This window comes from Ailuropoda melanoleuca, chromosome 2, assembly GCF_002007445.2.
Source record: "Ailuropoda melanoleuca isolate Jingjing chromosome 2, ASM200744v2, whole genome shotgun sequence".
In the NCBI taxonomy this organism is placed as follows: domain Eukaryota; kingdom Metazoa; phylum Chordata; class Mammalia; order Carnivora; family Ursidae; genus Ailuropoda; species Ailuropoda melanoleuca.
This window is the reverse complement of record NC_048219.1, coordinates 155,146,980-155,171,432: the sequence shown is the minus strand read 5'-3', so window position 1 is coordinate 155,171,432 and position 24,453 is coordinate 155,146,980. Positions and strand designations below refer to the sequence as shown.

General features: G+C 36.6%; 1 protein-coding gene across 2 annotated transcripts in view; it reads left to right on the top strand.

Annotated features, from left to right (window-relative positions):
- The window catches only part of COL5A2 (collagen type V alpha 2 chain), a 134,993-nt gene extending 110,540 nt beyond the window's left edge, over nt 1-24,453 (top strand). The window contains exons 34-54 of one of the 2 annotated variants that reach the window (XM_011224218.3): nt 148-255; nt 606-659; nt 3,077-3,130; nt 3,348-3,401; nt 3,831-3,884; nt 4,299-4,406; nt 4,522-4,575; nt 5,109-5,162; nt 5,863-6,024; nt 6,672-6,779; nt 7,919-8,026; nt 9,496-9,549; nt 11,240-11,347; nt 11,891-11,944; nt 14,503-14,610; nt 14,998-15,051; nt 16,048-16,155; nt 18,028-18,319; nt 19,042-19,229; nt 21,692-21,931; nt 22,583-24,453. In XM_011224218.3, coding sequence (XP_011222520.1) covers nt 148-255; nt 606-659; nt 3,077-3,130; nt 3,348-3,401; nt 3,831-3,884; nt 4,299-4,406; nt 4,522-4,575; nt 5,109-5,162; nt 5,863-6,024; nt 6,672-6,779; nt 7,919-8,026; nt 9,496-9,549; nt 11,240-11,347; nt 11,891-11,944; nt 14,503-14,610; nt 14,998-15,051; nt 16,048-16,155; nt 18,028-18,319; nt 19,042-19,229; nt 21,692-21,931; nt 22,583-22,729 — 2,271 coding nt within the window. In that variant the 3' untranslated portion in view covers nt 22,730-24,453. The remainder of the gene's footprint in view (nt 1-147; nt 256-605; nt 660-3,076; nt 3,131-3,347; nt 3,402-3,830; nt 3,885-4,298; nt 4,407-4,521; nt 4,576-5,108; nt 5,163-5,862; nt 6,025-6,671; nt 6,780-7,918; nt 8,027-9,495; nt 9,550-11,239; nt 11,348-11,890; nt 11,945-14,502; nt 14,611-14,997; nt 15,052-16,047; nt 16,156-18,027; nt 18,320-19,041; nt 19,230-21,691; nt 21,932-22,582) is intronic. The other variant, XM_019799062.2, reaches the window with a different exon arrangement.

Genomic DNA, 24,453 nt, shown 5'->3' with positions numbered 1-24,453 from the left:
AATTTTTACAAATGAAAAATATAAGCACTAAGTTGAACCATATGAAATCTCTGATATTCTACTCTTTTGACCTACCAGCAGAGAAATTTCATGTGGCTCAATCTTAATACTGTATTGGTGAGGTCCCTTATTGTTGGTTCATTTTAGGGCAGTCCAGGACCATCGGGGACTCCTGGAGATACAGGCCCACCAGGACTTCAAGGTATGCCAGGAGAAAGAGGAATTGCAGGAACTCCAGGCCCCAAGGGTGACAGAGTAAGTCTGTGTTTTGTTTTGTTTTGTTTTTTAGTTCATTCATTTAGACTTTCTAAATTCCTTCTGAAAATTATTTCCTGGGCAGTCTTTTACTTTTACCATCCTAAGTCACAAGTCAATCTTCCTTCCCTCCCTCCCTCCTTCCCTCCCTCCCTTCCTCCCTTCCTTCGTCTTTCATTCTTTCAATATCTATATTTATTGAGAAAAATACACAATGCCAGGCCCTGTTTTAGGCTCAAGAGAATATAACTATGACCAAGAGAGCAAAGCCCCTGCCCTCATGAAGCTTCCATTCAAGTGAGAGAAAAAGACAATTAGATGAGTAAATGGCACTTTGTGTGTTTTCCCAGGGCGGCATAGGAGAGAAGGGTGCTGAAGGAACAGCTGGAAATGATGGCGCAAGAGTGAGTGAAATCATTCCTTTTCCCAGCTAAGCTAGGAATCAACAGTATCATCATTACATGAATTTGCCTCAACTTTCCAAAATAAAGTTCATTGTGTTTCCATATGGTCAGGATTTGGAAAATGGTGAATTTTGAGATTTGATGTTGATCAATCATGGATACTCATTTTGCTTACTTTGAATTAGAGCAAGCCAAAAAGTAGTCATTGTTGAGGAAATGAAATAGAACACATTTTACTCTGCATTTATCTTTATCCACCTTCTTTTTTATTTCATATGCTCTGTTTATTTTTGTTCAAGTGTTGATCTAATGAGCTGTTCTAGACCTCATTCCAGGGCAGGCAAGTAGAGTTTTGCAGAGTAGCCAAGTTGAGGTAAATATTCAGTATGCTGGATGTTAGGAGTGAGAAAATTACTGAGCAATGAATCATCATTAATGCTTTCACCAATAAAGACGATGAAGAAGTGAAATGTAAAGAAGGATGGTTGACCCCATGGTATTGCTTAATGTCATGTCACAAGCTGACCTTTAAGAAGCTTTCAGTTCTCAAACATAGAATACATTTGCAATTCTAAGGACAGACTGAATATAACTTTTTAGACGTTAATGAAATGATTCTCTCGTGTAAAAGCAAATAGATACAGATGCTCATACATTCAACATTTCCTGGAATAATTCCTGAGATTTGATGAATAATTTCTGTTTCAGTGTGACATGGCTTGCTGGTAGTTGTCATTCAGTGCCCTGGTAAGAGCACTTGTACCAAAAAAAGAGCTCACATCGAACCATCATTAATATATTAATTATGCACATTGAGCCACTGTTAATGCACTGAGTATATTAGCTTTTAATAAAGACAATAAAGTAAAATAAACAAAAGCTTTAGTCTTAGTGTAATTATCCTTTTTTTCTTTTTTCTGAAAATCTACTTAAGGATGACACACTTAACTTAGCAAATTATGAACATGAAATGTTTCTTGCCTTGTAGTTAGCTCTAATATTTGATTTCGTATTTCAAAAAAGGTCTAAGTAAATCTGGCATATTGTTTGTATCTTATGTCATCGATGGCCTGTAGTGCGTATTAAAGTAGTGCAGTGCTGTGTGAAGGAGTGTTGTATTGACAGTTTATTTTAAGGTGAAATCTGAAATACGCATCTATGGTTCCTATGAACTAACTTTAAAATGCAGTGTAATAGAAACAGTACTTGAGCAATGACTGCTTTATTTTCAGTAAGGACAGTACATTGCTTTAGGGAGGAAGCAGGGCAGAGCACTTGTAATCTCATAGTAAAGGGAAAAAATGAATAACATGTTTTCTCTGTAAGAAAAAAAAGGAGGGAATTTAATGAAGTGATCGTTATATTTAATCTGATTCTTTTAAGGAAATATATTAGGTAAATTATTGGAAGAATATTGTTCTGTTATACTTCTAGAAAATATATGGTCACAGTTTTCTCATGTTCTTTTTTTTTTTTTTTAAGGATTTTACTTATTTATTCGTCAGAGACAGAGAGAGAGAGCATGAGTGGGGAGGGGCAGAAGGAGAAGAAGGCTCCACACTGAGCAAAGAGCCCGTCGTGGGACTTGATCCCAGGACTCTGAGATCATGACCTGAGCCTAAGGCAGATGCTTAACAACTAAGCCACTCAGGCATCTCAGTTTTCTCATGTTCTTATAAGAATATAAATTTAAGAAGTCCTTTTTGTTCCTTAAGTTCCTTCCATAATACATACAAAAATTAAATGACAAAGGAATATTTGGGCTGCATATGAAGAGGCAATGCACAAATATCAGATAGAAAACTTGTTCCAGAAAAGACTCCACTATAGTCCAGTTTAAAGATGTGACCACATGTCAAGAAGACCCAGTTTGAACCCCCACGTGATAGCTCCCTAAGCTCTGAGCATAAAGAACCCCAACCTCAGTGTGGTTGGGTCGTCATACTCCTTATAATCTTAGGAGAATGTAGAAAACTCAATGCTTTACCACAGTTTCACTTTAAAAAAAAGTAGAGTGGTATTTTGTCCCTATAATTTAAGAATATAATATTCTATACAAAAGAAGAAAAGCTTTTTTTCAACCTATATTCAAACTTCAAAATTAAACAGGCCAAGAAACACAGGAACATTATAGAAGAATAGCACTAATTTAGAACTTATGTTTAAAAACAGTATTATGTAGGGATGAGTTGAGGTGGATGAAAGAGATTAAAACGTTTTGTGGAGAACATCCAGGAAATTGTTTTAGGGTAAATAGAAAAATCTCAAGAATATACAGATTATATCATTTATTATAGACAATGTTTTGCAAGTCAGCTAAGCTATAACAAAATGTTACCTTCTTTGATTGTTTGTTCAACCATAGAGAATTCCATGCATTCTCTTCTTCAGTATGTCTGTGTTCTGTTCATTGACAGGGTCTTCCAGGTCCCTTGGGTCCTCCGGGTCCTGCAGGTCCCACTGGAGAAAAGGTAGTATCATAAATTGATGTTTTGTGGGCTCAGAATCAGGAAGTCTGGATGATAGCTCTTTCTCATGCTGTTTTCTCTTTCATAACATGTGGTAGTTGGGCCAGATCATCTCAGAGTTCTCCCCACAATCTGCCCTGCACACAGCACTCAGTGTCCTCCATTTACACTGTGTTTTGCTCCTGCTTTGGACGTTAACCATCTAATGTCTGCTTTCTAGGGTGAACCCGGCCCCCGAGGTTTAGTTGGCCCTCCTGGCTCCCGTGGCAATCCTGTAAGTGACAGTATTTTGATGTTTTTTTAGAACGGGATTGAGCAGAAAAACAGTTCATCATTTTGTCTTGATATTTATATAAAACCATGCCTGTTGGTTCAGGCTATTTATAACTTACTAGTTTTCAGCGTTTACTTCTCTCATTAAACTCAAAAACTTACCAGTCTGTTATTTCTATGCAATCTATTAAATCTCGGTAAGCTGCTCATTTACTAAATAATTAAGAAATGTTTTAGAGACTTCAGACCTTGGAAATTTCGTTCTATGGCTCTTATCTCTATATCACCCTTAAAAGGTTTCCTCAAGAAATACATCTAATCATCTATATACACATTTCAAGACACTACAAATTTATATAATTTTATTTTTAAAAACTGTTCTCATTTAGAATAAAATGTGAAAGCTACAGTAATCTTTGCTTTATCCTAGGGTTCTCGCGGTGAAAATGGCCCCACTGGGGCTGTTGGTTTTGCTGGACCTCAGGTATAATTTTCTAGTATTTCTAATTTACAGTGAACACTCCTCTTGTTCTAGCAATAAATTTAATCGATTATCATTGTCATATTGAAGGTATATTAAAGATGCTGGAAAGTTTATAGTTTTCTAGGCAATATTCCCATTTCCCATACATTCTTTCATGACTGGCACTAAAATGGATGAGTTTGCACTACTTCAAATTCTATACTTACTTGTTATTACAAAAATGTGGTGGGATAACTTATTTTTTCAGACTATCTTCAAAGATCTCATTAGGGCATTTTTTTCTTCTGAGTTTTAATACTGATTACAAAGCACCATTTAACAATATATGGTTAAATGGTATGTCGGTAATAATTACTGTCAAATAACTTGTCTGTAAGTGTTATAATTAATTGCTTATTTATGCAATTGATGCAGGGTCCCGATGGGCAGCCTGGAGTGAAAGGGGAACCCGGAGAGCCAGGACAGAAGGGAGATGCCGGCTCTCCTGGACCACAAGGTCTAGCAGGATCCCCAGGCCCTCATGTAAGTGCAAAGAAAAACAAACACCAAAACTTGAGTCATGAGCCCAACTTTTAGACTTTGTGTTTGCCTATTTTGCTTTCCTATAGTGATCTTTTGTTCATTTCTTTCCGTGTAGGGTCCTAATGGTGTTCCTGGACTCAAAGGTGGCCGAGGAACTCAGGGTCCACCTGTAAGTTGGTTTGAGGCTCTGGGAATTACACGCAGCTAGTCACAGACACCTGGCACTTGATGGCCATTTTAAAGTTAATCTGAAGCTATAACAACAAGTTTTTACTTGTATAAGTAAACTGTTGTGGAATGGGCACGTAAATGGAGATCTGGGTTGCAATTAGTTTTATGATCTTGGAGACCCAGCTGCTTCCTATATAACATAAAGAATATTATTACCTATGGAAGAGGTGAGGAATAATGGGAATCTGCTCTGCAGGACTCTCGTATGAGAAGGATTACTGTGGTTCTAGCGCTAGCCTTGAACATACTTGTATATGTTCAAGATAAATGGAAAGTAGAAAGAGAAAAAATAGCATTCTTCCTGCTAATTAATTCATATCCATTCTCAAAAACAGAGATACAATAAAAATCTATTGTGTACAACAAGGAAGGGAATCTAAAGCCTAGGTATCCCTGTGAAAAAATCGATCCCAGAAAGTATAAGTGATTATTAGTTACTTTAAACTTGCTTATAGGATTTTGCATTTCTAGGGTGCTACAGGGTTTCCTGGTTCTGCGGGCAGAGTTGGACCTCCAGGCCCTCCTGTAAGTCAAATCAGTAATTGAAATCACTGGTAGTAGAGTAATCACACACACACACACACACACACACACACACACACACACACACGTACACATTATATAGATACACATATATATTTGAGTTACTGTTTATTCTTTTATTCAATCCCTTAATGATTTGTTAATCCATGTCAATAACCATTATCCTAATAATTCATACACACTGGTAACTTGTCAAAGCAAATTCTTCTTTAATCATCCAGTGTGTCTTGGAGGTGCTTATTTACAAGTCCTTTTTAGCCCCACTGTTTGACCATTATTCCATTTGAGTACTAAATTCCAACAGTATTATTTGCTAATAACCACTTCCTTCAGTTAGGAAGCATCTCTGGAACTTCGTTTAATAAATGTTATTCTTTCATGAAAAGATCAGGTCAGACAGAATAAAATGTTCTATATTCATTGATGGAACAGAGGTTTAAGAAGTTTGAAAATTCAAGTTAATTTCAACACGCTTTTGATATTGAGCCAAAGGTAATTGTCTGCAAATAATTTAGATTTTCTCCTGGGAAATGAATCTGCAGCTGTGTTTTGTTTAATTTTGTTTAAATCCACTGAATGACTGATTATCTAACAGGAAAAATGGACCCGAGAGGTCATTGCATCAGGTCCTCTAAAGTAGATTTGACTTTGCCCTCCTGAGTTTCTTTCTATCTTATACTAGGGAGCTCCAGGACCTGCAGGGCCCTTAGGAGAACCTGGGAAGGAGGGACCCCCAGGTCTTCGCGGGGACCCTGGCTCTCATGGACGAGTGGGAGATCGAGGACCAGCTGGCCCCCCTGGTGGCCCAGGAGACAAAGGAGACCCAGGAGAAGATGGGCAACCTGTAAGTTTGGCATCTTGGTTTGCGGCCACCTCTAATAAAGATATTTACTGATAGATATCTGTAATATTTACTGCCATGAAGAAACTGTTTATACAGTAACCTGCATACTTTCATAAATCCTTAGGCCCTATATGTTTTAAATTTACGATTCTCTGCTCTAGAAGAAAAAGTGTATGTACAAGTATAAAATATAACAGTAATGGGTGTGGTGCTCAAAAACAAGAGAACATTCTTTGTTAAATATCTGTTCTGCATAAAGAAAATTTTTAAAAATACATTATTTTATTTGATATCTAAATGTCTCAAAACACTAATGTATTTAGCTAGATTACTATTTCTTTTCTTTATTTAAAAAATTTCTTTGTCTTTTTAAAAAGAGGAAAAATAATTGCCTGAATAATTACCTTTTTCATTCCATCAGTGTTCACATTACTCTTCAAGTTTCTTGGAAATCAATGAGCCGCTTTCACCTTTAAACAATGTTAAAGGCTCTGTGTGGAGTGTAAATTATGACTACTCATATATAGTATGGTTTTATGAAACAGAATTGTTTTTCTTGTACTGAAAAACCTATAAAGCTGTGATATGGTCCTTGCATATGGTTTTGCCCTGGAGAATTTCTAATTGTAGCTTATCCTCAAAATTAGGGTCCCGATGGTCCCCCCGGTCCAGCTGGAACCACCGGACAAAGAGGAATTGTGGGTATGCCGGGGCAGCGTGGAGAGCGAGGCATGCCCGGCCTGCCAGGCCCAGCGGTGAGTGGCCGTGGCTGTCAATATTTCATCTGATTATGTGCACTATAATTTGCAAAGAGAGAGTTTATTTATTTTTTTCCCTAGTAGATTTAAAGTCTCTTTTAGACACAAATTCTGACTATCTTAAAAACCATTGACTTTAACTGTCAAATTCCTTACTTAAGCACCTTGCAAAGGTGCTTCGAAAAATCTATTTGTTTAACCCGGGGACCAGAGAAGTAGACAAATGAGTATATGGATTTTGGATGACTCTAAATCTTTCTTCAAAGATTCAAAATGCCAATGGAGCTAGAGAAGGGGGATAATCTCCTCTGGTGAGTAGGTAGCCTCTTTTTAAATAAACATGCCTAACCAAGACATCCGTATTTCACAGTTCAGAGGGCAAGTTTGCATAAACCATCAAAGGGAAGAAGCAGTTGAGCCAAAGTAGCATTGGAGGTGAAAGTGGGGTGAACTGTAAAGACGACTCTGAAAGTCATCTCCCTTTCCCTGGAGGGCCTAGGAGACTCCTGTTCCCTACAGCGTGGATAAAAGTTGGACTTACTGTTAGCTTTGAAGACATTAAATTTTACTGCGAAAAGTTTACATGCTTGTGGGGAAAAAATGATGTTTTTATATGGAATGTAGACAGATGTACTGCTGGGACCTTGGAACTGGGGGAATGTGGGTAGAGATCTGAAACCAGAAACTGGGAGTTAGAGAAGATTTTACTGTTATCAGAAGCGAGCCAAGGACCCAGAAGTAAAATCTCCCAATATGATAGCGAAACGCGAGCGCCGGGATACAGAAATAGAGTAGATGAAGCAGGAGTGCGTGCGGATGAGCGTGTCTTACCACGGATGCAGATTCCATTCGGGCAGCCAGAATCGAGTCTAGCACGTGGGACTAGAACCAAAATACACACCTGAGGCTTGTGGCAAAAGATGCTTTTAATCCCTTTGATATGTCATAATGAATGTGATAGGAAGAGAACATGCCTCTAAGAAGGTACTACAGTGACATGGAAATTGTGGGATCATGGATAATTAATATTCTAGAAGGAGGGACTGAAGGGCCACTTGACTAAACGTAGCCTTTATGTAGACTGGCTTTCTTACATTTCTTCAGAAGTGGTTGACATATTTATACTCTTATTTCAGGGCACACCAGGAAAAGTAGGACCTACTGGTGCACCGGGAGATAAAGGTCCGCCTGGACCTGTGGGACCCCCAGGCTCAAATGGCCCCGTAGGGGAGCCTGGACCCGAAGTGAGTGCTACAGTGAAAATAACTCTCCTCTTGTGATCTGGGTGTCAGGGGAAATTTTTTTATTTAGAAATCAATCTAGAATTCGATGGTGAAAAAAAAAAAAAAAGAGACATCGATGGTGCATTTTACCTAAAGTTTCTTAGTGATGTTACTTGATGTACTTTACTTCCCTAGACAGTTGTTTAAATGACCACAGAGAAGGTAGTAAGATTGGGGTCTTTGCACTGACTTCATCTAGTCTGAAGTCAAGTATTTTAGTTGATTTAAATTGTTGCCAAATTGATTTGAAAGCGAAAGGACATGTTCATTCATCTTTTTCCTTGTTATTTCATTCTATAATGGCATATTTTTCAAAATTGCCAAGTTTCATGGTAATAGGATTAATATGACGATTACAGCTTATGAAAAGAGAAAAGTAAGGAGAGATCATTCTACTTAAATATCACTATAAAGTAACATTATGCATGTCATGTTCCCTGAGTCTCATTTGAGAGGAAATCAATATTTGAAAAGTGATTTGAGAAGTTATATGTTGGAATCTTCTCTGTTCAGTGCTTTCATGAGTAAATCACTAGACAGTGTCACATTTTCTTGAAACAATCAATACCTTTCAGGGCAATTTTTCATCAAATGACAAAAACATAGTTTGAAAAAAAATTGAAGTAATATAAGGAGAGAAGAATGCATATTCTGAAAAGTTATTTCATACCTAAACCCAGTTGTTTTATTTTAAAACTTTAAGGATATTGTTTGGATAAGCTTAAGATACGAAAGTGAGAAAAACCATTCACTGGTGATACAAACAAAAAATAAAATTCGAAAATAAAATTATTGCCTATGTTTTTCAAGGGATTTGAGGATTTTTTTCCCTCCTGTTTTAAAACAAAAAAATAGAAATGGAGAAGTTAGATTAAGTGCAGGATGCATGCAGGGAGTGCCTGGCAGGGGGGAGTTCCTTGAGGGGTGGGGCTCCTCCATCTGGTGCTGCCTCCTCTAGTCCCACCATTGAAGAGGTTGATTAAGCCAACCTGAGCATGGATTTAGTATTGTTCCACACAAAGCACTGAAGGACCCAAATTTGTAGCAAATTCCATGATAGTTTTAAAGTTGAACTGCCATAGTAAATAACTGGGCATCCTTAAGGTTTGAATATGGAATATGTGCCCAGGGCAAGGAAATAACATTGCATTTTATAAGTACTGGATTGTAAGTGGAAAATGCAATATCTTCCATAAAACTGTATTAAATTTGGCACCAAAAAAAAGTAAGAACATGTTAATAATTTTACAAGCAATTCCAAGTAATAGAAAAGATGGCAGAAGACTTTCTTCTACTAGGATTTCCATAAGTGCTAATTTATACTTTATAGAAGAGAGGTGGAAAACATGCTATAATTTTTCTGGCAATTGGAATGAGATTTTTTTCATTATTCAGTTAACTCATTTTTCTTTTCTCATCATTCTTTGTAGGGTCCAGCTGGTAATGATGGTACTCCAGGACGGGATGGTGCTGTTGGAGAACGTGTAAGAGCAGTTTCACTGATTAGAAAATCTGATGTACTGTATGGTGATTAACATAATATAATAAAATAAAATTAATTATTAAAAAAAAAAAAAAAAGAAAATCTGCAGTAATGTAAATTTGAAATCTTTGTAATACTAAAGAGTAACATTTGCCCTTTCTTTCATAGCTCTGGGACAGCCCTGATTTTTCTGATAGTAATGTCATAATTTAGATAGATCTTGTCAATGAAATGAGATTTGAGTACACAGCAGAGTAAGATGGCATTTCTTATTAATTGTAGGAAGTCACATTGCTTTTATATCTGATGCAACAGGAAGGCTTTGGATGAGGATACATATGAAGTAGTCTAAATTTCAAACTCATTCCCAAAAGTATGGAAGCAGAAATAGAGCTGGGTGACATCTAAATTTCTCTGCTCATCAACTGAAGTGAATGCCCCAGGAGAAAATAAACCATGTGGCTTTCTATATACTGTATATCCCATGATGTGTTTTAAATTTCATGACATATGCTGAACTGAAAATATCCCCAACTTTTTCTGAATTCCCAGCCCCTTTGGGTAGTCACACAGTTGTCTCAAACCACATATCAATCCACAGAAAGGCAAAAAATCAGTATGACACAATGACTCTTTTCACTCTGAGAGCTCGTGTGGTAGAATGGGTTCTAAAGTTAGACAGACTTTGACTGGAACCTTGATTCCTTAAGTAACCAGCAGTGCAGCCTTGAACAAATTTTCTGAACCTCAGTTTTCAAATACTTTAAATAGGATTAATACTTACTCCATTGGACATTTGTGCATTAAATAACATGTTTAGAGTATCTTATAGGTACTCAAAGGAAAAGAAAGAGTTTTGAGGAATTGTAGAGTAAGCCCTTCCTCCGTCTACCATCAAGCCAGGGAATGCAAATTCTCTTGGCACCTGGGTTTTTCCCTTGGTCAGTATACATTGTACAATGCAGTAGTCTTCAAAGATTTTGCTGATGTATTCCCTGGTATCATTTTGAGAATCAAGATTTGGAGACTTGTCATAGTTGGGTCACCTGGATAAAATAAAGAGCAGCCTCTTTCCAAATACCTCATTGCTTTACTCTCAAGTGAACTGTGCATTCTGGGGAAGTCCTTAGTTTGGTGCGCAGAGGTGTTCACTCCTTAGGGCATTGCAAGATAATAAGATTGCAGATAGATATGAATGCTTTTTCTTTCATAAAATGGGAAAGGGGTGATTGTTAAAGAGGAAGTAGGGAAGGATACTTCAGATGAGTTCTCTGAGAGAACACATGTGGAGTTGAAAATCTAGAAAGTGGTTTCCTTAAAATTTTCCCAGTTTTCATACTCTGGAAAGTGTTTATCCCAAGTGAATGGATACGCTTGAAAACTGCTTATGTAAGAAACATGCTAAATTCTGGAGGTGACACTGCTATAGTCCAGCAATCTTGACTGTGGGAGTCATAGGGTGAGAGTGAGGGGAGGGAGGACATCTGAAATTGGGGGAAATATTCTTATTCTTTTCAGTTTGATTTATTAATAAGTAAATATAAGTAAAATATTTAAGTAAAATATAAGTTGAATAATAAAAATCAGGTTTTAAAAAGGTATATATTTTTACCATGAATAACATGAGCATATAGAATGCCATTGGTTTGGGATAAATACAAAAAGAATAATATCATGGTTATTCTTGTCAGGGTGATCGTGGAGACCCTGGACCTGCAGGTCTGCCAGGCTCTCAGGGTGCCCCTGGAACTCCCGGCCCTGTTGGTGCCCCAGGAGATGCAGGACAAAGAGGAGATCCGGTAAGGAGAGTTCATCTCACCCTGACAGTTACAAACATCAGTGTGCCATATCGCGAGCTACATGCACGCAGGCACAGTCATACATGCGCACTTGATTAAGGACTCTGAACAAAGAAGGATAAGCAGTCAATTATGACTTACACTGTTTTAATGTTAATGGAAAACATTTGATTTCTAATAGATATTCACAAACCCTGATGCTTTGAATTTCATCATCTAAAGATGTTTTGATTTATAGGAAATGTAGTAAGTACGCATCATGGTAAATTTAAGCAAGTAAACGTCTTCGCGTAATCCACTCAGGGGATCTTCAGTCAGTGAAGTCAATTAATAAAATTGAATAAAGACGTATCATTGGAGTTGTAGTGAGTGCATTCTTATGCCTAAGGACAATAGCTTGATTTTAATCAATTAGCCATAAGAGTATACACATAGATACACATAAACATATATAAGTATCCAACTTACGTATTTTTGAATTCTGTATCTATTTAGTGTATTCATAATTTTTTACATACAGATTTTTGTGAAAATTTCTTCTAGGGTTCTCGGGGTCCTATAGGACCACCTGGTCGAACTGGAAAACGTGGCTTACTTGTAAGTTCTGTTTTTCTTTAAAAATAAAAATCTTCTCACAGAAAATATATATACTCCCATAGAGTGCAATTTAAGACTCATAAATGAAAATTAGCAAGCTCCTCAAACTGTGGACAAAAATATTAATACCCAGAAGTTTGTATTTGTTTTTATAATTTTAAGATATGTCCTCCGAATTTCACTGTGAATTCTTTCAGTAATCAATAAAGATCTTTAGAGTTACAGGTTTCTCTCAAAATAATAGGAATAATAGTGCCCTTTTTAGAGATTTTCTAGAAATCACATAGGAAAATGGTTTTGAAATATCTTCGTCAACTAGAAAAGTGATAGTCAAATATTTTTTATTTTCAGCTAGACTACCCTACTTATGTTCTGATCTTTTTGCTATTTGCAATTGCTCCCATGTTAATGATTGTTATACAGATGTTTTACTGTGAATAAATCATCTTTGATGGGCACCTAATAGGCCATGTTCCTTTCACACTCATTATATAAATTAATATCTATTCGATGAAGAAAAATAATAGCCGTAAATTCATGGCCTGTTATTAAGTCATAATTCTCAGCTTTGATTTGAGCCTGACTGGCGAAAACTTCATAGCTATATGGCATGTCAAATGAATGATTTTCTAACTAGTTACAAAAACAATGTGGTCTATTTTTCCTGATTAAATGAATTTTAGTTAATCATTTAAATAGGTGCTCTCTGGTTTAGTTTATTTTCAATTATGAAATTTTAGGACACCCCAAAACAAAAGAACTTCTCTAACATGAAAACATTCAGGCTGATTTTAGTATTTAAATTTGCATTATTACATAAAATATGTAAAAGTAACTAAGATCTATTCTCACTTTTATTATAAAAAGATTCCCATACTGTTTGACAATTAGGATGTCCAAATAAAAAAGAGAGAGAAAGAACCAAGCAAAATTACAAGAAACTAATAAGAAAATAATTAACCTGATAGCCAGTCTATTTGATGATATTTTCCATTCTCCAAAGTCAAACTGATAGAGTTTGGATTATCTTTTAGGAAAACTAAATACAACAGAAGCTGTCCCTATAGTAGGTGACCCTATGCCTCTTGTATGTTTACTGTGAACCACTGGATTCCTGGAGCTGCTCCTGTTTTCTAAGACTTTAAACAAACAAACAAACAAAAAGGTAGCCCAAGACTGATCAGATTGATCTGATAATTTTTACCTCTTCTTTATACATAGTTTCTATCCCACAAGAAGGTGCTTAATTATTGCTTTTTTCTTTAGTTTCTCAGGATCAGGATTGATGGATTTGGGTATAGATATTGCAGGTATAAGGATAACAAGCATTTCTTTGTGTTTTCTTTAGAGGAGAGTGACTTAATGATGGTATTCCTCTTCCATTTGCTTGAACAAGACTTTGCCAATTTTTTATTTCCCCCCAAGTTTGCGATATAATTGGCATATAACATTATTACAGTGCATAGCACAATAATTTGATGTTGTATATATTGTGAAGTGATTATCACAATATCACAATAAGTTTAATTGACATCCATCATCTCACATGTTTGCAAATTTTATTTTCATGTGGTGAGAACTTTTAGAGATCTACTCTCTTAGCAACTTTCAAATATGCCCAACTTCCTTAATATACTCCCACCTATCATATCCAGTTAGCTTATCTACCTGTGCAAATTTAATAAACATTCCTTTCCTAGAGGTAACATAAGTAAATAAGAATTCATGTTCCAGTTTAAAAGAATCTATGTATGGTGGCAATATTTTTACATAATGATATCAGCATAATATGTGAAATACAGTCTTTGGAAAATGTTTCAGATAGGTTAGATCAAACTAAAAAATACATTATTTTCGTATGAATGCAGGGTAAACATTTTAAAAACTGAATCTTTAGGAAAGCATTATTATATATATTATGTTTTTAGTGATCACCTTCCTTCCTTGAGGAAAATAGACAAAAACTTCTAGGTCTAATTCTATTTAGATAAGTAACTATGCTAGTTCATACACTAGTTCCCCCTTATCCGCCATTTCACTCTGCGGGGTTTCAGTTACCTGCGGATAACTGCAGTCAGGAAGCAAATGATCCTCCTTCTGACATATCATCAGAAGGTCAGTAGTAGCCTGATGCTACGTCACAATGCCTACATCATTCCTCTCACTTCATCTCATCACATAGGCATTTTATCACCTCACATCATCACAAGAAGAACGGTGAGTACAGTACAATAAGATATTTTGAGAGAGAGACCACATTCACATAACTTTAATCAGAGTATATTGTTGTGATTGTTCTATTTTGTTACTCATTATTGTTAATCTCTTAATTTGTGCCTAATTTATAAATTTAAGTTTATCATAGGTATATATGTATAGGAAAAATCATAGTGTATATAGTGTTCAGGCATCCACGGTGGGTCATGGAACATATCCCCCCTGAATAAGGGGGACTACTGTATAGTATTCAAAAGTGTAGTAAATACAATTGTAAAAATTAAAATTACAGTAAATTATAGTCTCACCAAGCAATGTCCATGCCATCACCCTATTCCTAGGGACCCCAAGGACCTCGAGGTGACAAAGGTGATCATGGAGACCGAGGTGACCGAGGTCAGAAGGGTCACAGGGGCTTCACTGGTCTTCAAGGTCTTCCTGGACCTCCTGTAAGTTATTCCTTTAAGAATTATTTGCCTTCCATGTGAAAATACACAGGTATTTTTGACAGAAGTATTTATTTGTCCATAAACTGGTCGGACTTTTTGTATCTTATTTTCATTTGAAAACATATCTTGAATATTAAATTACCCTGTTACCTATTATAATGTGCCGTATAGCTCTGTAATTTTGTAGGAAGAAATAAAGCAAAAGGATATATGTGCCATTACTCTACGGTTTAGTATTAGTCACTCATATAGACCTTGTAGAGATTGATGACTTCAAGAAATTAGTTTATGCTGGTAAAGTCAGTGACAGCACATTTTTAAAAGCTGAGAATGGCAAAATGTAACTGTAAATATTTTGGCAACAGTTTTTACTTTTTTCCTACTTAGGGTCCAAATGGTGAACAAGGCAGTGCTGGAATTCCTGGACCATTTGGCCCAAGAGTAAGTAACAAAACCTAAGTTGCAGATGTAAATAATAAGCTTTTGGTGACATAAGTGCCAGGGCTTGAGTATCATTTTTATGGCATTGAAGCTGGAGTCGGCCCAGATTCCCCGAAGCTGGCAGCAAATGGATGAGACAAACCATTCAGCAATTACCTTTAAGTAGAAATATTCCGAAACATGACATATTGCTTCGATGGGCCCACATTAAAATCTTTTGCCCACTGTGTATATACTGAACAATTACTTCATTTTCTTAGTCTGTGTTCATTGAAATTTCACTGAACTCTTTGAGAAGATACAGTAACACTTACTATGAGGTAGAAATAGATTTTGAAGCTGGATATGTTTTTTTTTTCCATTAAGTAACTGAGATACTTTCAGAAGTAGTTTGCATAAGGCTAATTCAGAAGCAAATAATAAAATGAAACCAATATTTAAAACTTTTAAAAATTCTACATTGGTATCAATGCTGCCTCCAATAGATCACTAATGTCATAAGACAGTTGACACACATAATTACTTAGGACAATCTTTGGAAAGAATTTCCACTATGTCTAAATACAGTGTAAACAAATCATACATAACATTGAGAAGAGTGGTATTAATATAACAAGGATGTGATGAGATCCTGGGGAATAAGCACATAAATTTAACTTCTATTAATCACTCATACCTCTGTCATTTTCTTAGTCCTAATTAATTAAATTTCTATTTAACTTTACAATACATGATATTTGATGAAACAGCCTTCTTCCCATAAAAGTTTTTGACTGATGCTGTTCTTTCACCACGCATGGATAGATGGGGAATTCATGTGTGATGAAACAGTGAACATTAAGGAGCCAGAACTCCGTTGATTAGTCAGCAGGACACTGAATGAGTTGTCAGCAGGACAATTGTGATAGCTCTGTAAGGAAAACAGTTCTTTGATTGCATAGTCATGGTAAAAAGTTTCCTTCATAGAATCTAAAATACAGTCTTTGTTTCTGGCAGGGTCCTCCAGGTCCAGTTGGTCCCTCAGGTAAAGAAGGAAACCCTGGACCACTTGGGCCTATCGGTCCTCCTGGTGTGCGGGGCAGTGTCGGAGAAGCAGGACCTGAGGTAATCACAGGGGTTTGCATGCAAGTAATGCTGTTGGTTCCCGGAGCTGGACTCTATCCAAGGAACATCTGTGCAGCATGGTGGACAAGACATCAAAAGAACTCTGGAAACAAACCTAGAAGTCACACAAGAGCTTGTCTGTATAAGTAACTATTTCAAGTATTTTAATACAGATTATTCAGAGTATATAAATTTAGGGTCCAAGCTACCAAAGCCTTGACTTCGTGTGACACCAATGAGAGAAAATAGCAGGTTATGACTGTATTCATAATTAAAGTTATGAAAATGTTGCTTTGCTTTAAATGGCAATATAAATATACTAAAGGTGAGATTGATGAGGGTAGTCATTCACGAAAATTCTGGAAAGGGAGAAGTATGAAATTAAAGTTTTTCTCTATTGAAAATGACATTCAGAGAGGATTTAAATGAAAACTTCTTATGAAAAATTCCAATAGTATTGACTTGGGAAACATCAGGAATTTGGGAAACATCCTCCTATTTCTGCCACGCACACGTGTGCGTGTCTGTCTGTGAGTTTATGTGTCTCTCTGTGCTGTTTCTTCTTCTTTGGTCTTCTTTACCTTTCCCTCTTTATTCTGTCTCTTTCCTTTACTGATATTACCATTAAACCGAATTATTTCTTATTTATTATATGGATGGAATAGCCTCCTTTTTCCTCTGGTCAAGAGGAATATTTCATATCTGTTTCTCTGGGAATGGAATTTCCATTCTCTGGGAATGGAAATATTTCCTACCTGTGTCTCTGGGAATGTGAAATTGGAATACCTCTGACTTACGTGACTCTTGATTGACTTTATTCTGTGGTTTGGTGGTCCTTAATAGAAAAAAAAAATCTCTTCCCCCGATTAGCATAAAGGAATGCATAGAATCACAATATGACCTAAAAGGAGAAAAGCCGAACAGATTTACCAGTCTGTTGAGGGTGAGGCCAGGCTAGCACTGAAGGTCGAAGCAACTTGTCCAGAGCCACTTACCATGGCGCAGCTGATACAGAGCTCCAGCCCCCTGATGGCCAGGACTGTGCTCCCTACGTGAAATGTGGACTACATATCTCTGCAGGCTATCCCTCGATCCCCTCAAGTTGCTGAGCTCTTCCCTGGGATATTCTAGAAGGGATTGATAGCGAGGATCCACTGCCAAGCCCCTGCCACTCTTTGTGCTTATTATGTCCCTATTACTCCAATAGTTCTTGTATGGCAGACAAGTAAGAGAGCTGTGTATTTGTGTTAATAAAACAGCTAAAGAGAACTTTTTTCAATTTCGTTTAGTACAGAAATTTGATCTACACATTAATTAATCCACATAAAAAGACTTTCTGTACTTTCTTCCATATGTGGAAGTAGGGGAAATTCTTTTGGTGGTGTTTCTTGCACGCATTTCCCTGATATAGATGTGAGGTCTTACAGAACTAGGACCCATGACTCCTCTGCATCTCTTCCTCCAGCTTCTGTCCATAAATCCTGTTGAAATATTTAATTTACCTTGCCCCAAACAGCTTGGAATTGAATGTCCATATCTACACATTCTTAACATAAAATATATTGCACCTGCAAGGTAAATATCAGAGCAAATATTTTGTGCTTTGATTTTTATTGGTCTTAGATGCTGAATTGCAGATATGTTTCCTGATAAAAGTTATGCATCATTTCTCATGCTTGGAAAGTTACAGGAGCAGGCCAGAGCCATCTAGTTTAAAAAGAGTCATGAGGTCACTGATCTGTCAGTACCATCAAACTGGGATATCACACTGTAACTCCCCACATACCAAGTCCCATCAATGCCTTTGTGTCCAGTTGAAAGACAAAAACCAAAAAAATATATTAACTGCATTTCTGATTTTTTAAAAATTAGGGTCCTCCTGGTGAGCCTGGTCCACCTGGTCCCCCCGGTCCCCCTGGTCACCTTACAGCTGCTCTTGGAGAAATCATGGGTCACTACGATGAGAGCATTCCGGATCCACTTCCAGAGTTTACTGAAGACCAGGCAGCTCCGGATGACAGAAACAAAACTGACCCAGGGGTCCACGCTACCCTGAAGTCACTCAGTAGTCAGATTGAAACCATGCGCAGTCCTGATGGCTCTAAAAAGCATCCAGCCCGGACGTGTGATGACTTAAAGCTTTGCCATTCTGCGAAGCAGAGCGGTGAGTAGACCCCTGCCCATTTGAGCAAGGTCCTTTTTTCCTGACTGTGTCCTCAACTGCATCCCTAAATATTTTGCTGACTCTCTACTCAAGTGACAGACACAAGAGGGAAAATGGCAAACCTGTCACAGAATTTATGCTTTAGTGGTGGGGACAGCCAATGGCGTGAAAAATTACAGGATGAGATGATAAGTATTATAAAAGAGGGCATACTCTATTAATGATCCCATTTCACGTTGTTCCAGAGATTATTTATAGCATCCTGATTGTATTTCCACTCATTTCCTTTCTTTACTCATAGTTTTAACAATATGCTATTTTGTTGGATTCCAGTGATCTTTTGCTTTAAAATATTGGCTTTCTAAATTTAATGAGAACACATCCATTTTGGCAAAGCCACGTAATTATTGTGGATTTTCTCCTTTTGGTATAGTTTTCCTATCTATAAAATGGGTATAATGATGTTTCCTTCCCATGCCTGTTTTGAGCCCCCAGGATGTGGCAAAGTGCCTTAGAACAGTGCCTGGCAATAGAAAGCACTCAGATGTGTAACAGTTACTTTTTCCTTAGCTGCAGAATATTTCCTGAACTGAGATACTCTCTCTTAAAAGAGTCCCTCAACAGTGAGTTCCTATCTTCAAACCCTCCTTAATTCTTTTAGAGACTCATAATCATGTTTGAAATTCTCTTTATTTAGCACGTATTTTTATTTTGGAAAACAGGTGAGTACTGGATTGATCCTAACCAGGGATCTGTTGAAGATGCAATCAAAGTTTACTGCAACATGGACACAGGAGAAACATGTATTTCAGCAAACCCACCCAGCGTACCACGTAAGACCTGGTGGGCCAGCAAATCTTCTGACCATAAGCCTGTTTGGTATGGTCTTGATATGAATAGAGGATCTCAGGTATTTTAATATGCCTACTAAAAATCGTATTCTTTGCTTTTCATTATTTATTGTATTTTATTTTTATTTAGGCCTATGCTATTATTTTTGACCAGGTTTATTATTACATAAATAAATTTTACTATGAATTATATTAACATAAATTTTGAATGATAATCTTCCCATTGATGGAATGTGGAAAAGTAATTGTTTTTACTATTAGTTCCTTTAATGTATGTGACAGTGACTGTCGAGTATACTTAAAAGGATCTTGCCACAGTTGAAAGACATGGATTATATTTAGCATCAGGAGACCTTGGTGACTAGCAGCTGGATCTCTTGCTGTCTTTGTGACCTCAGGAAGTCACTTAACCTTTTGGAACCTCAGTTTTGCCATTTTATTTTATTTTATTTTATTTTATTTTATTTTAATTTTTTTAAAGATTTTATTTATTTACTTGACAGAGAGAGAGACAGCTAGTGAGAGAGGGAACACAAGCAGGGGGAGCAGGAGAGGAAGAAGCAGGCTTCTAGCAGAGGAACCTGATGTGGGGCTCGATCCCAGGACTCTGGGATCACACCCTGAGCTGAAGGCAGACGCTTGATGACTGAGCCACCCAGGAGCCCCTCAGTTTTGCCATTTTAAAGTGAAAGTGACGGGAAGCCTGAGTGGCTCAGTTGGTAGAGCGTCCAACTCTTGGTTTCAGCTCAGGTCATGATCTCAGGGTCCAGGATCTAGCCCTGTGTTGGGCTCCACACTCAGAGGGGGTGTGCTTGAGACTCTCTCTCTTCCCCTCCCCCCACTTATGCAGGCTCTCTCTCTCTCAAATAAAAAATAAATCTTTCTTTTAGATTTTATTTATATATTTGACAGCGAGAGACAGCCAGTGAGAGAAGGAACACAGGAAGTGGAAGTGGGAGAGGAAGAAGCTGGCTCCCAGCAGAGGAGCCCGATATGGGGCTCGATCCCAGAACACCAGGATCACGCCCTGTGCGGAAGGCAGACGCTTAACGACTGAGCCACCCAGGCCCCCCCCCAAATAAAAAATAAATCTTTTTAAAAATTTAAAAAATAAGGTGAAAGTGATAATATTTATCTCACAGTCTCTGTGTGAACATAAAGAGCTTAAAATAGTATCTAGTACCTGATAAGCTACAAATAAATACTAGATCGTTACCATAATAGTATTTTTAATAATTAAATCACTATGTAAACGTTGTAGTATTATTTAAACCTAAGTCATTTTTATAATTATAGTTGATCCTTGAACAACACAGGGGTTAGGGAGAAAAATTAGTCAAAAATCTGTGCAGTCAGAAATCTGCATACAACTTTTGACTCCCCGAAACTTAACTACTAATAGCCTACTGTTGACTATAAGCCTTATCCATAACATAAACAAATGATTAACATGTATTTTGAATGATATATATTACATACTATATTCTTACAATAAAGTAAGCTAGGGAAAAGAAGATACATTAAGAAAATCATGGGGAGGGGAAAATACATTTATAGTACTGTATATACTGAAAAATTCTGTGTATAAGTGGACCCATGCAGTTCAAACCCATGTTCTTCAAGGGTCAACTGCATATAAATTCTTTTAATATATTTAAGTCCAGTCTCCTTTATGTTTCTTTCATGGTCCTGTATTTAGATTCCTAACCAGCCCTGCCACTTCCTATTATGATATGAATATTTCATTCTGAATCTCCTGATGGCAGCATAACTGCAATTTTCCTCTCACCTCTGCTTCTGATCTTTCCTCAGAACTCACGTTCATAGCAAACATAATGAGACATTATGGATGTGTATAGGATACACTAGAACCTACCATTATTTAATGAGTAGGAAATTTTAAAATTTAAATATACCCAAAGGAAATGTAACTTAGTTAATATAATATGTAAAAAGGTTAAATAGGAGCATTGAAAATAAAATTCAAAATAGAAGATGAGTAGAAAAGAGCCTGTAAAAAAAAATATTTTTGATTATCTGCTTTTGTTAGCTAATGAAAATTTCGTAATTTATATTTCCTGTATGTAACAGTGGGCTTTTAGAGATTTTAAGCCAGTAATTGAGTCCCAGTTCTTATTACATTTAGCAATAAAAACAGGGAATTATTTTTGACACATGATTAAATCGGTGCTCAAGTATAACTTCTAAAAAGTAATATCTAAGATTTTTTAAACAAATAGAGAAGCAGATTTCAAAAATACTTAAACTTTCTCTGATGAGTTGTAATTATCAATAGTTTCATTACCTTTTGTTTGGGGTAGTAAGACAGAGGTTCTTACTTGTGAATATTCATAGAAGTTTCAAAATATTTTTATGTATAGGTAAAGAGTGTTGCTAAATAAAGAATAAAAATAATATTCCTCAAAACTGATGTCTGACATCAAAACACACACACACACACACACACAGAGCACTATGAAACCTTCAGTGTTCGCATAACAAAGATTCTTTGTTTCTCTAGTTTGTTTATGGAGATCATCAGTCACCTAATGCAGCCATTACTCAAATGACCTTCTTGCGCCTTCTATCAAAAGAAGCCTCCCAGAACATTACTTACATCTGTAAAAACAGTGTAGGATACATGGATGATCAAGCCAAGAACCTCAAGAAAGCTGTGGTTCTCAAAGGGTCAAATGACTTGGAAATCAAAGCAGAGGGAAATGTTAGATTCAGATACATTGTTCTTCATGATACTTGCTCTGTAAGTACTTTTGACCTTTATTGATCTGGTTGAAGAAGAAATTTATTTTTGACAAAAATACTGTCATGGCAGAAGCGGGGGCAGTCTTTGTTTATACTTGTTCTTTAGGGTAAACATGAATGTGTGTTAGTCCATGAAGCGTGGAAGAAGTTTTAATACAAAATAATTGACAAAGGACTGGGTCCTTGGGATTCAACCCAGCTCTTCTGCAAACTCTCTGTGCTGCTTCTGCAAGTCACTTTCATCTAATCTCAGTTCCAGGCTTAGAAGTCCTTGATTCTAAAGCATGTAATCAATCTGAGATAGCGCTTCCATTTTTTTGTTGATCTATATGTCTCCTCACTTGCATATATAGATATAAAAAGGGAAAATATTTAATGATGAGTTAGAGTTTCATTTGCGAAAAGCAAAAAGGCTTTCATAATCTATGCTAGTGACCATTTAGGAAGCTGTGAAAGAACAAAAGGCATTTCCTCAATTTAAAGCACGAAGGAAATGCCTGCCAGCCTTGCCAGTACCTAACCTGATGTTAGTAGTGCTCTAAAAATCATTGCTTTCACGTTATAGAATTTGGCTTGGAAGTTTATGTCTAACGTCTTTGGAATAACTTGTCTATCTGTACTATTAACCCATTACACCCTTTAATTCCAGAAACGAAATGGAAATGTGGGCAAGACCATCTTTGAATATAGAACACAGAATGTGGCTCGCTTACCCATCATAGATCTTGCCCCTGTGGATGTTGGTAGCACAGACCAAGAATTTGGCATCGAAATTGGGCCAGTTTGTTTTGTGTAAAGCAAGCAAAGATACATCGACATGAGCACCACCCCCACCATCAGTGACCACCCCACTCACAAGAATTTTGACTGTTTGAAGCTGATCCTGAGACTCTTGAAGTAATGGCTGATCCTGCATCGGCATTGTATATATGGTCTTAAGTGCCTGGCCTCCTTATCCTTCAGAATATTTATTTTACTTACAATCCTCAAGTTTTAATTGATTTAAAATATTTTTCAATACAGCAGTTTAGGTTTGAGATGACCAGTGACAATGACCACCTTTTAAAAAAGTAAACTGATTGAATAAATGAATCTCGGTTTTCTTCAATTTATTTCAATGTAATGACAAAGTTGCTTAGTATTTATGAGAAAATTCTTCTTCCTGGCAGGTAGCTTAAAGAGTGGGGTATGTACAACCACAACACATGTTTATTTCACATGGCTGTAGTTTGAAAAATAGAAAGTAGTGCCCTTCTGTGACCTCTCATTCCCAGATTATCAATTAAAAATGAAATCAAAATGTTTATCCTTGTGATTGAAACCCACATGTATGTCTTGATATTGTTTAACTACCAGAAAGACTCTTTAAAGAGAACTTTGAAAAAAAACACATCAGTTTCTCACTGTCTTAAATAGAATTTTTAAATAATATATATTCAATGGAATTTCTGGAAAACAAAGTGATCTTAAATTTTTGTTAAGTGTGGTAAGTTTAGACTTTTGTCATTCAAATTTAAAGGTATCTTTCCCTCTTGACTCAATCTATCAACATAGATAGAAGTTACATGAATATACCATTGAATACATTTGCACTTTCTTGTTTAAGAAGACATTGAATGCAAAACAATTTACATGTACAACTTTATAAACATATGTCCAGGACCCAAAATCGAGAGTCTTCCACATGTACAATCTCATCATCCTGGAGCCTATAATGAAGAAAAAGATTTAGAAACTCAAGTTGTGGAGCTGACTCTGAGCAAATGTGATGATTGGAATTAGAACATTTGGCTTTGAACTCTCGTAGGAAAAGTGACCCAACATTTCTTAGCATGAGCTACCTCATCTCTAGAAGCTGGGATGGACTTACTATTCTTGTTTATATTTTAGATACTAAAAGGTGCTATGCTTCTGTTATTATTCCAAGACTGGAGATAGGCAGGGCTAAAATGTATTATTATTTGTCCTCTAATGATGGTGCTAAAATTCCTTCTATAAAATTCTTTAAAAATAAAGATGGTTTCATCAATACCATTTGTGAAAAAGTAATTGTTAGACTTCCCATTTCTGAAAGAAGGAGCATTGTTCCAGTGCCTTTTCATTGTTCATCTGTCATACTGTATCTGGAATGTTTTGTGATACTTGCATGTTTCTTAGACCAGAACATGTAGGTCCCCTTGTGTCTCAAGGTTTTTTTTCCCCTTAATTGCATTTGTTGGCTCCATTTTTATTTTTTCTTTAAAAATAAACAGCTGGGACCATCCCAAAGGCCAAGCCACGCACGCAACTTAGTCATGTATCTCTGCAAAGCATCAAATTAAATGCACGCTTTTGTCATGTCAATGGTTTTCGTTTTGTGAAATTCCTTTGAACATATTAGATCCATTTTACATCCAATGGTGAAAAGTAAAGCGTTGTAGTATTCTTTTTTGCCATTTGTTTAAAGGATAAAACAAGTACCTTCCATTGTGTACATAATGGCTCAGAAACGAAAATCAGTTTTCAACATCACACACAAAG